Source organism: Nilaparvata lugens, chromosome 7, assembly GCF_014356525.2.
Source record: "Nilaparvata lugens isolate BPH chromosome 7, ASM1435652v1, whole genome shotgun sequence".
Classification (NCBI taxonomy): Eukaryota; Metazoa; Arthropoda; class Insecta; order Hemiptera; family Delphacidae; genus Nilaparvata; species Nilaparvata lugens.
In genome coordinates this window covers 12,131,271-12,144,007 of record NC_052510.1, presented here as the reverse complement: position 1 = coordinate 12,144,007, position 12,737 = coordinate 12,131,271, and the positions used below count along the sequence as shown (strand labels likewise).

The window sequence follows — 12,737 nt, the reverse complement described above, 5'->3', positions numbered from 1 at the left end:
GGGGGTGTTTCAAAGGTACCATTTATTGGTTTCTCGCATATAACTCGAAAACTATGCATTTCAAATACATGACTATTCTATAAGAAATTAAAGCTTACATGATTTCCTTTAATATTGATCTCTCGTTTTCTCTCTCACTTTTTGAGATATCCGCTCTAAAAGATGTTTGCATTTTTTAAAATACACATTTTCCCTCAATTTTTTGCTATTATAACTTTTTGAATATCGATGGGAAACATCCATGCTGAACATGAGCTTATGAAGCATCGAATTCTCTTCAATTTTATGTATAATTTCACAAGTTTACACACATCCCCACGACTGTTGCAGCAGCTTCAGTGTTGAGTGTGAGATCTTCAGTTATGCAAAAATAGACCAATTGACAAAGGAATTTGGAGAGAATGTTTTGAACACAATTTTTGACTATGCAGCTTTGTTGGGACCAGTTAGGGGGTGATCATATCAAAAGTCCCCATCTCTATCCCTTGTGCTAAAGGGATGAGGGTGGTTTGAAAGTTGCATTTTTCAATGTTTTGCTCATTTATTATTTCTTTGTGAAATAATAATTATCACACGAACTCCCTAATAGCTCACTTGACAGCCTCTTGATAAAATAGTAAAGCTACACAACCAATAAAAACACAATATAAAAACACATATTATTTTATATTAATTTCAAAAAAGTGTACTAGAAATAGGTAGCCCTGAATACACACATTTCAAGAATAATATAAAAAGTTTGTAATGGGGATGATTCATGAAGAAATATTATCTGTGAGGCTCGATGCCTTAATAAACAATAGGATATCATGGAATAACAAGAATGAATTATCATCAGATTTTAATTATTATACGGACACTCTTTACTAAACTACCAATATACACAGACGTGCTGCTTTGAAGACTTGATTCTTCATAGAATCATACTATGGTAGCATTATGTTTGGCATCGCTGATTTGAAGAATTTCTAATGCGACATTTGAAAAATCGAACACGTTCAAATATTTTCACAACCTCAGCCAACATATTTTCGATTAAGAAAGTTCAATTTGAACAACACAAGATATGCATCGCGCCACCTCCACCCTCTCGATAGAAACAATGGATTTGCGTGGAGCAATTTCCAGAATGGACGGGCCTCGACGTTGGCAAGCAGAAAGACTAACATTAAAGTCCCTCGTAGCGGTTACTTAGTGGATGACTTCTACTCCGGCAAAAGATCTGGCATTCAGATATCTCAATCTAACTTGGGCTCTTCTCTCATGATTCAATCTCTTTCTCCCACTCATTTATTCTCTCCCTCTATCTACCTTCCTTACTCACTACTTGAACCACCCTCTCATCGTAACCCCTCCCCCCGACCATGCAAAGAAACCCTGAGCGCTGAACAAATCCATTAATATTCATTTCTTGAACTAAAATCTCCGTCTGAAATAAATTCTTATCATCATCGTGGGCCGAGCTGTTTGTTTTATACTTTCGCGTTGCACTCCACAAGTAATCTATGTTCTCGTCTTGATAATTTCCTTCTTGTGCCGCGAGAACCGACGTAGGCTTCTGGACAAGTGGTTGGTGCTTTTTACCTTTTCAATTTCTTCAATATCTCAATTGGAGTGTAGTTGTATCTGTTTCAAACATACCTCGATCTTCTTCTTCTTCTTCTTCTTCTTCTTCTTCTTCTTTCAAGGATTAGGCGTAAACACCTGTTCCGGTTTCAAAGGATATAACTATATACTCTACCATCTTTTCAGAGGTCTGCCAATATCCCTTCTACCGTGGGGTCTATATTTCATGACAGCCTTTGGTATCCTAGTATCTGGCATTAGTTCCACATGGTTTTTCCAGTTCAATCTGTTTATTTCAAGTTGTGCAGCTAACGATGATATTCCTAACTCATTTCTAATGTCATCATTGCGGAATCTGTCTAACTTTGTACAACCTTTCACACTTCGAAGAAAACGCATCTCTGCAGCTTGAACTCTGCTTAATGTTTTCTTCTTGTTAACCCAAGTTTCTGCTCCATACAATAATGTTGGTACCGCCATCACTTTATAAAATTTAAATTGTGTCTCCTTCCTTGTTCTGTATTTCAACCGGCGTTTTATTGTACCACATATATGTAGAAATCTATTCAGTTTCAGATCCACATCATTATCAAATCCATATGTGATCTCAACACATACCTCGATAATTCATTCAATTAAAAGTGCGGGAACTTGTACCAGATATTCAATCATATTCTTCATGAATGTCGATCGATCCTTCAATAACCTTATCAATAATATATCTGCCATTACTGACTTTGTTATGACATTGTTCAATGTCGTCAGCAATATAGAATTCGTTCAATTCTATTGATAGAACATTAAAAAATTGAATTTGACTCTAAGGTTGCACAAAGTTAGACAGATTCCGCAATGATGATATTGGAAATGAGTTAGGAATATCATCATTAGCTGCACAACTTGAAATAAACAGATTGATTTGGAAAAACCATGTGGAACGAATGCCAGATACTAGGATACCAAAGGCTGTCATGAAATATAGACCCTACGGTAGAAGGGATATTGGCAGACCTCTGAAAAGATGGTAGAATAAATAGTTATATCCTTTGAAACCGGAACAGGTGTGTACGCCTAATCCTTGAAAGAAGAAGGAGAAGAAGAATTTGATTCAATTTTCATTTTCTTCAATCCCAATTTGAGTTTTCTCTCCTCTTCCTCTTATCAAATTTGTTAGCTTTATTTTTTGTAATGTACGATACTATGATTTATTATTTATACTTATATAGGCACCCACTGAAAAACCTTCGGGTTTAGTGGGACCTCCAATGTGTATACCTTGTTCAATAAAACTTGATTGATTGAATCAATTCTCTTTTGGTGATACCATGATTCGTGCCAAGAATCCGGATTCATAGTGAATGAGATAAATTGGGATTTAAATGAGATTGAAACTTGGAGAAAATATCCGTGTTGTGACTTTTATATATACAAGCCCAAATGACTCGATATATCCAATGAAACCATCTTGCATGGACTGTCTCACTAAATTGAAAGTATTCAAGTATATGGATTTGCACATGAACTTCTGACGTTATTAACGTGAATAACGGTTTGCCTGGCTTGGCTGCAGTCGGCAAAGCATGAGTACAAGAATATATAACTCTGGTTGTGGTTCTTAGAATACAACTTAAAATTCTTATAGGCTCGCTCAGGAGCTCCCGCAGTTCACTGCTCTTGGACAATTTATATAAATCTCTGGAATGTATTATTTCCAAAGATTTGATTATCAATGCAATATATCGCTGAGTGAACCAGCTTATTCTGTGAAGAATAAGATCGGATGGTAACTTTCTTAATATTTCAATACTGATAATTCGATAAATAAATATGAAATAAAAATTTTGATACATATATTGTACAAGTAAATATCAAAGACCAAATAAATGTGGAAACATATAGAGCAACAAGCACAAACAATAAATATAAGAACAAATATATATAAAAAAATAATATATCACAGATTGGCTCACTACTTTTTAGCTCTTTAGCACGAAACGTTACCATGTGCTTTTAATTCATTAATAGTATGCATCTATTCTATGTAGATTAGGTATCGACTTGCTGCTGCTTGTCTCAAAATCCTTTAGTTGAATACCATTTGTTTACAACAAATTTTTACCAAGGTGTCTGGCTAGATTTCACATTATACGACTTGATCGATTAGGTCGCCGATCATTAGGTATTTTAAGCCTAACCTCAAATTTTCCAATACTTTATATAATATAATAAGTAGCAAATAAAATTCTTTTCTATTCGGCTGTTCTAATTTTAGCCATGGTACCCGTTATTATCTAATCTTTCATTTGTTGTTATCGCATTTGGCGATAATAGAATAGCAGCTGTTTTACTTCAGACCTATAAAATTCTTCCAATTAGCGATTTTGCTTGCCTATCAAATTTTAATATGTTACAAACTGTACAAGGGTGTACCAAGTATGTGGGTTTACAGAATGGCTGGATATATACAATGAATCCACCTTGCATGGACTTTGTTGCTGAATTGAGAATATTCAAGTATGTGGGTTTGCACAGAAAATTTGGCAACGCGATATTTTTTTAAGTCTCCTCAACTTTTTTTCTTCAGATTAGGAATATCATAGATCATCAATCTACAAGCTATTTGGTACAGCTATAGTAGTAAACTATACATTATAAAAGAACACGATCTACGATGAGATTCCTCAAGAAAGTTCTATATCATGAGCATGGAGTTTGGAAGCCATATTATGATCCTGCGAGCATCATATCAATAGGCATGCCTACCTGTTCAATAATGGAGGAGAATAAGGGGCGTGACAATATAAAAGGTATTTGGAAGAAGATTAGGCTAGGTATTGTGCGTTCAGCACTTTCTGCGAATTCACGGCCCACTGGATTTATATTTTCGTCGGAGAATTTCGGCTCTGACACGGGTTGCGCCCACCCAATACTACAATTACTCATCAATGCACGTCGATTAGCAATTAATGACATCGTGGATTAGTGACTGAACAAGGAGAAAATCATAAGTTGGCAGTGAAAGAGAAAATTGGAAAAAAGGAGAGAGAGATAAAAGAAGAAGAAGAGAAAGGAGGAAAAGAGAAAAATGGCAAGAAGAAGGGGGAAAAGAAAGAAAGAAAGGAAGAAGAAGAAGAAGAAGAAGAATAAGAAGAAGAAGAAAAAGAAGAAGAAGAAGGAGAAAAGAAAGAAGATGAAGAAGAATAGGAGGAAGAAGAGACAGAAATAGAGTAAGAGAGGATGATAAAGAAGGTGGACAAGAAAAATAAGGAAGAGGGGGAAAATAGTAGGTGGAGAAAGGGAATGGAGTAAAGATAATCATGAGTAAAGAGTAAAGACCAAAATCATGGCTTTTAAAGGAAAGTACCCAATAAGATCGAAGATTGTGATAGACAACAAAGTATTGGAGCAGGTGTCTCAGTTCACATATCTGGGTTGTGAAATTAGTTATAAAGATGAATTGGATGTAGAGAAGAAGGTAGGAAGATTCCAAATGATTTGTGGAAGTATCAGAAGGACATTGGAAAGAAAGCTACCACAAGCACGATAATGAAATTTTATAGGACAATGGCAGCTCCACTACTACTCTATGGTAGTGAATCGTGGGTAACATCAAATACCACTTGAGAGTAAAGTGCAGACAGCTGAGATGAGATTTCTTCGCAGAACTAAGGTCTGTGACAGAAGAGATCACATCAGGAATGAGGATATACGGAAAGAGCTGAATATCTTCTGCCTGAATCAGAGAGTTGCATCTTATCGTCAGCAATGGAAAGAGCATGTGGAACGAATGTCAGCTGATAGGCTTCCTATTGAGTATAAACCGGTAGGCAGACGAGACATATGCAGGCCACGAAAAAGATCACAATGATCATTATATTTATTATAAAATAAAAACAGTAGATTGTAGTGATGCTTATGATGATATTAGATTAAATTATATTGATGTTATTAATTTATAGATTTTATTTATTATTTTTTTATTCTATTACAAGCTGAATGTGAGTCGGAACAGGCAATAGCCTAATCCCTGATTGAAGAAGAAGAAGAAGTAGAGATAAATTTAGATTCATTTTACAAATATTAAATTCTTAATGCGTTGGGTAATAAACAGAGGAGTGGAAAAAGTCAGAGCTTAGGGAAAGAACAAGTGGATGATGAAAATCAGAGGAAGCAGAGGAAAGCTTCGAAAGAAGGCTTAAAACCCGTACAATGAAGGAAAAAACTAGAGGTAGCTGAACGTTGAAGATAGAAAGAAGGAGAAGAAGAACCAAAGTGGACAAGTAGGCCTACTACTTGGTGAAGAAGAGCAGGAACGAAAATAAGAGAGATTTTCCAGGAAACTTTCTCTAATAACTCTCCTTTTGCGACACTCCTCACATTGGGCAAAAAGTTGTACCGTGGGTTCATATATATGTCTCCTCCTATACTTTAATATTCCTATACTCATCTCCAATAATATGGTTCATACATATTGCTATACATTCCTATTTATAGGTAATGAAACAAGTAGCTTATTGGCCATCAAGATCTGCCAACATATTTCTGTCCGGAAAACTCATGTCCAATTTCACTCGAGGGAAACTCTTCTTCCGTCTCCGTATCTGGTATTAATAAAATTCTGAGAGGTCACTTTCATTCCAATATTGAACTTTTTTGGCGGAAAGAAAGTGAAGCTCCCTAGAAACTCCTCACACAATCCCTACAGTGCACCAAACTTTTCTGCTCTCGAACTTTCTCTAGAGAGTACACTTTTATTATCGTCGGTTGGTATTGTTACGTATTCTTGGAAGTTACGTATTCGAGATATTTTGAACAGCTTCTCATAAGCATTCAGGATATGTAGAGCTCACTCAAAGCTAATAGACAGAAGGTTGGTCACTCATCTATAGTATTTAAGTTGACATGCAATTGGAGTGGGGGAACTGCAGCCGTGACGTAGGCTGTAGTAAAAAGTAGGCAAAATATCGCATTCTTGAAAATCATACGGTGACGTATAACCACATTTTATTACATAAACGTGCTCTGATATACAAGCTTTCTGTTTCTGCTTTACAATAATTATCAAAACATTTGAATAATACAAGCATTTTGCCATTTAAAATCAAATACCTAACCTTTTAACCTACCCTTTCAAACCCTCAAGGTTTCTTCATCTTCTAGGTCGTATTTATATTTTATAGTTTGGCTATACGTCAGCTTGTGAATTTTTACTTTCCTTGCTCTATTACCATAGGTAAGAAAAGTATTGCTTTCCGAAAAAAATTAAGGTACCCCAATTTCTAAATTTCAATACATTTCAAGGTCCCCTGAGTCCAAAAAACTGGTTTTTGGGTATGGTCTGTGTGTGTGTGTGTGGTGTGTGTGTGTGTGTGTGTGTGTGTGTGTGTGTGTGTGTGTGTGTGTGTGTGTGTATGTGCGTCTGTGTACATGATATCTCATCTCCCAATTAACGGAATGACTTGAAATTTGGAACTTAAGGTCCTTTCACTATAAGGATCCGACACGAACAATTTCGGTCAAATGCAATTCAAGATGACGGCTGAAATGGCGATAATTTTGTCAAAAACAGGGTTTTTCACGATTTTCTCGAAAACAGCTCCAACGATTTTGATTAAATTCATACCTAAAATAGTTATTGATAAGCTCTATCAACTGCCACTAGTCCCATATCTGTAAAAAATTCAGGAGCTCCGCCTCATCAATGCAGATAGATTCCCAATTATCAGGCTTTAGATACAATTGAAACAAAAAAATCAAGTGGAGTAGATTGAGCATGGAAATCTCTACAATTAATGTTCAGTAACATTTTCACCTAAAATTGAAAATAAGCTTTTAATTCGAGAAAATGTGATTATTCAATTGCAAATTACTTTTGATTCTATTGAATCATTCACTATGAAGAGATAGCAGACCTCATGTGTGTCTCCAGCGCTATTGCCCTGTCACCAGCTGACTCAAATCTTTGAATAGTAGACTTGAGATGCGCGGTAACACTAGCGTCAGGTGATAAATTTTCATAACGGCAAGGAAAGTTGTGTGAGTGCGCCACACCAGATTTTTAGGGATGAGATATTTTGATTTTCGTAGTACAGTTGTAGAACATGTGTTCAGTGCATTCAAATGAATGAAATGCATCGGATTTATTGGGATCGGTTTATTGCAATGCATTGGTTTATCAAGATTGTTTTATGGGTTAGTATTATATTTTTATTCGGTGAAATTATTATAGTATAACGTTGTCTACTAACAATTTTCCAGCTTATTAACTTTTTCATTTCACGTCTTTAGATATTTGAAAAACTTCATTTCATTTCATTCATACATGCTGAATGAACTTAAAATTGATATATTTAACTATATTATTAGAATCGGTGTGGCTCATTCCCTATAAGTACAGAGAATTTTAAAGTTCTTGGTCAATTTTAAGGGGATTAGACGACGATCTATTTGAAGCTACAGTGAATAAACTGTATGCTCAGTGTGGTTACTCTATCACTTCTTTACTACACGTGACGTCACGCTGGCGTTACCCCCACCACTTTGAATCTTACTCCTGTGAGTGATCAATCTTCTGTCTACTAACGGTGAAGCTCACTAATAATCAAATTAGCAAACTATCAATTATCTAGTTACTGATACAAAAGTCATGAGAGAGAATTTTAAGTTCATGACGTGTTTACCAACCTTTCTATAGTGTGATTCATTTTATACCAGTAGTTCTGTGAACAGTAGACCTCAAGCAGTTTTCTTCCACAAGTATCTGAAGTCACCTGTTTGAAATTTTCACAAACTCAGTTCACGTTCCAATTTGTATTCCATATGATAATTCATCCAGATCCGTGATAATCTTTCCATCTGATGGAAATATTTCTGAAATATTTAAAAATTGACTTTTTCAATCGAAAATATTATAATTTATTCAGCATTTTTTAGTTCATTTAATTATTTTAATCACCTATTAAATTTGTTTTTTTTTCAAATGTTAGAATTTTTATTCTGATGGACAGGCATAATAATATGTACCATGGATGCGAAACAAAATATTGAAACCATGGACCTTATAGAAATATACACAGCTTCTCCAAGCAGACATCTGTGTAATGCATTCAATGAATAATCCACTTGTCAGCTGATTGATTATGAATAATATTCTATAGTCTGATTAATCCTATCTTCGGAGTAGATGATATATTTATAGTGATATCAAAGTATGGAGGAATAGAATAAATTTTGAAGGAATTCCTTTTCTTTTCATATTATTCTTAAAATGCAGAATTTAAAAAACCTAGTGTATACATCGACGCGCAGTTGAAAAAGGAATATCCCTGCCAAATCTCATCGAATTATATCAACGCGTTTGGCCATAATCACGTTACGTACAGACAAAAGAAAATCCGACTTAAAACATAGACCTCACTACGTTCGGTCAAAAATCAGTATCCTTGGCCTGCTATCCTTGTATGTCATTAGACTAAGCAGATAGCTCTATCTTTACCCAATTCCAAACAGTTACCAAATTGTTTATAGGCTACTGAAATATAATGCACCGCTAGAAGACTGAAACCATCAGTATGGCCCATGCGCTATGCACGTTGTCTTCTCCCAATCATATTATATTATAATAATGACTTGTGATTATCAATGGCATAAATAAAAATATTCAATCCCAATTACGAAAATGTATTATTGAATCATGAAGCAACATATTTCTCATTTGCGAGTTTTTTACTTTCCTTGCCCTATTACCATAGGTAAGGAAAGTATTGCTTCCCGAAAAAAATTATGGTACCCCAATTTCTAACTTTCTATACGTTTCAAGATCCCCTGAGTCCAAAAAAGTGGTTTTTGGGTATTGGTCTGTATGTGTGTGTGTGTGGTGTGTGTGTGTGTGTGGTGTGTGTGTTGTGGTGTGTGTGTGTGTGTGTGTGTGTATGTGTGTATGTGTATGTGTGTCTGTGTACACGATATCTCATCTCCCAATTAACGGAATGACTTGAAATTTGGAACGTAGGGTCCTTACAATATAAGGATCCGACACGAACAATTTCGATCAAATGCGATACAAGATGGCGGCTAAAATGGCAAAAATGATTTCAAAAACAAGGTTTTTCGCGATTTTCTCGAAAACGGCTCCAACGATTTTGATTAAAGTTGTACCTGAAATAGTTATCGATAAACACTATCAACTGCCACAAGTCCCATATCTGTAAAAATTTCAGGAGCTCCGCCCCATCTATGAAAAGTTTGATTTTAGATTCTCAATTATCAGGCTTCAGATACAATTTAAACAAAAAAATTAGAGTGGGAAAGATTGAACATGAGAATCTCTACAATTAATGTTCAGTAACATTTTCACCTAAAATTAAAAATAAGCTCGAAATTCGAGAAAATGTGATTATCCAATTGCTAACTGTTAGCAAACTGTTGATTCTATTAAATGATTCACAATGAAGAGATTGCAGACCTCGTGGGTCTCCAGCGTTATTGCCCTGTCATCAGCTGGATCAAATCTTTGAATAGTAGACTTTTGATGCGCGGGAACACTAGCGTCAGGTGATCAAATTTCATAACGGCAAGGAAAGTTGTGTGAGTGCGCCACACCAGATTTTTATATTTGAGATATAGTCGATCATTAACTAGAATAAACAATTAAAATAATTATAATATCGGATATACTTGAACCACACCTATAGAGAAAGCGAGGAGAACAGAAATTGGGGAATCATGTCCTATTATCATTTCCACTGAGTTTATTAGGTGATTATCACTCAGATAGTAAGAAAACAAAGATATTGTCAAATTTCACTAAAAATTTATTAAAAACTTTAAAACGTTCACCAACGCATTAAACGTGAATTTTTTACCAAAACTTAGAACCATGGTACTGTTTTAAAGTTTATAATAAATTTTTAGTGAAATTTGACAATATCTTTGTTTTCTTATTATGGAGAGTTTTCTCATCACCATCAATTCTACCTACTCAGATAGGTTTCTGTGGACAGTTATAATTTTGTGATGATAAACATTTTTTGTTGATTACAGATAGTTTTAACATGGTCTGCTATATCTGATTTTTGTATTTTTTCCATGTTGCAGGCGTTCTGGGAGTACAAATTACTGCACTCCGCGTCCCGCCGGCGGTCCGCAACGGATCCCGCATCAGTGCTGCTGGACTGCGAGTACTCGCTTCGCCCGGACGAGACGCAGGCCGACTCAGGTCTGGTCGTCAAGTGGTTCTTTAACAAAACACCCTCGCCCGTCTACCAATGGATACCAGGCAACAAACCCCAGGAGCTTGGTGTTCTCAGAGGGAGGTTGAATCTAGAACATAGGGCTAGCCGGCACCCTGCCACCATGCATAGGGCGTTGTATATCCTCAATCCCACCACGGATTTGGCTGGCGAATACAAGTGTGCCGTCTCCACTTTCGATGATGAGGATTTCATGATCAAGACGATGATTGTTTATGGTGAGTAACTTCTTTATTACTTTCATTCATTTATTGTATAGAATAAATGAATTTATTTTCAAATAAAATAAAATTTGGACATTTTATTAATTTATCAAAATTTGGGAATGGAATAGATTTGGGCCAATCCTGTTGTTCCTTCCTAATCATATTTATATGATTTGTGATTCTGTCCACGAATTAATAAATAAATAAAACACTAGAAATATATACACCTGGTAGTTAAAGATTCTCGCACTACCAGGTGTATATATTTTGGAGGCTCTTTGTTTTATTGATGAAAATAAAGATAGGTTCAATACAGGAGAGTTGTTCCCCTCATACAATACCAGATATAGACAAAACCTCAGAGACGACATTCATCGAACTATGAGAGGGGGGTAACGAGTTCAGGAATTCGGCTTTATAATTCATTGCCAACAAGTGTGTTAAGGCTCTCACAGGTGAGAAGTTTAGAATTAAGGTAAGGGAGGAATTGTTGCAGGTTTGTCCTTATTACAGTGAGGAGTTCTTTTCACATAATGAAATACAAAGATTGACGACTTAGAATATAATTGACAAATTCGTCATACCCCTTCCATAGGTGGTCAGTGGGATAAAAAATTTTAAAAAATAAAATGATATAATCATAATGCAAATTATGAGATTAGAGGAATAACTAGACTGAGCCTGTACTATTTCTCTCCAAAAATTTTGATAAAATGTTAATGTTGTCCAAAAGTTAAGGTTATGTAATCACACACTGATTCGTCACTTGATTTCAACTTAAATTCATTATTACTCTTCATTACTATTCATACATACTATTCATTATTGCAGAAAAAATGAGAAAATGAAAATAATCATTTTTCAATTAGTTGTAACTTTTGAACGGTATTGAAATCAGAAAAACGATTTATGGGAGCGAAAAGAGGAGAAAATTCTCTACAACCTTGACTACTTTTTCGATTTTTTATCCGTAGTGTTTCACAACATACGCAACTTTGAATATTCGAGACTGTGGAAATGATTAACGTATCAAATTTTTTTCGCATATTCATAATAGTTGCCTATCTTGTGAAAAACTTCAGATAAAAAAACAAAAAAAGTAGTCAAGGTTGTAGAGAATTTTCTCCTCTTTCCGCTCCCATAAATCGTTTTTCTGATTTCAATACCGTTCAAAAGTTACAACTAATTGAAAAATGATTATTTTCATTTTCTCATTTTTTCTGCAATTTTACGGTTATTCGAGAGTCTCTTAAACGAGTAAGATACATGATAGAAACTTCCAATTGGTTTTTGATAGGAATGAGTTATATGAAAAAGAAGTTGATAATGATTTTCTCCATGTTCATGAAGTTGTATTCCATGAGAGACCAAAGACAGATATCATGCCATCTCCTCCTGCATAAATATCAACATGATCTACATCATGACTTACTCGCTCTGTTCGCACCTTTATACCATGTAGTCTACGAGCAGTACTTTGAACCTAGACACTCAACTCCTTGAACTATTAATTCCCCAGTAGCTGATCTTGGAGTGAAAATAAAACTCTTATTCTATCACTTGACGTGCAGCTACTTACTTCAATCAATGTACGTCTTATCGCTAATGAAATGGATTCTCTCCGGTTCGGAGTTCTCTCGACGGAAAATCGCTCATCTATAATTCATGAATCGAACTGCAGCGAATGAGACAAATCGATTCACTCGCGAAGACT

At 35.3% G+C, this 12,737-nt stretch overlaps 1 protein-coding gene across 1 annotated transcript in view; it reads left to right on the top strand.

The window, feature by feature from the left end:
* Positions 1-12,737, top strand: part of LOC111045028 — a 135,299-nt gene that overhangs the window by 54,705 nt on the left and 67,857 nt on the right. Inside the window, 2 exon segments of the mRNA XM_039431851.1 lie at positions 10,663-10,723; positions 10,725-11,035. Coding sequence (XP_039287785.1) covers positions 10,663-10,723; positions 10,725-11,035 — 372 coding nt within the window.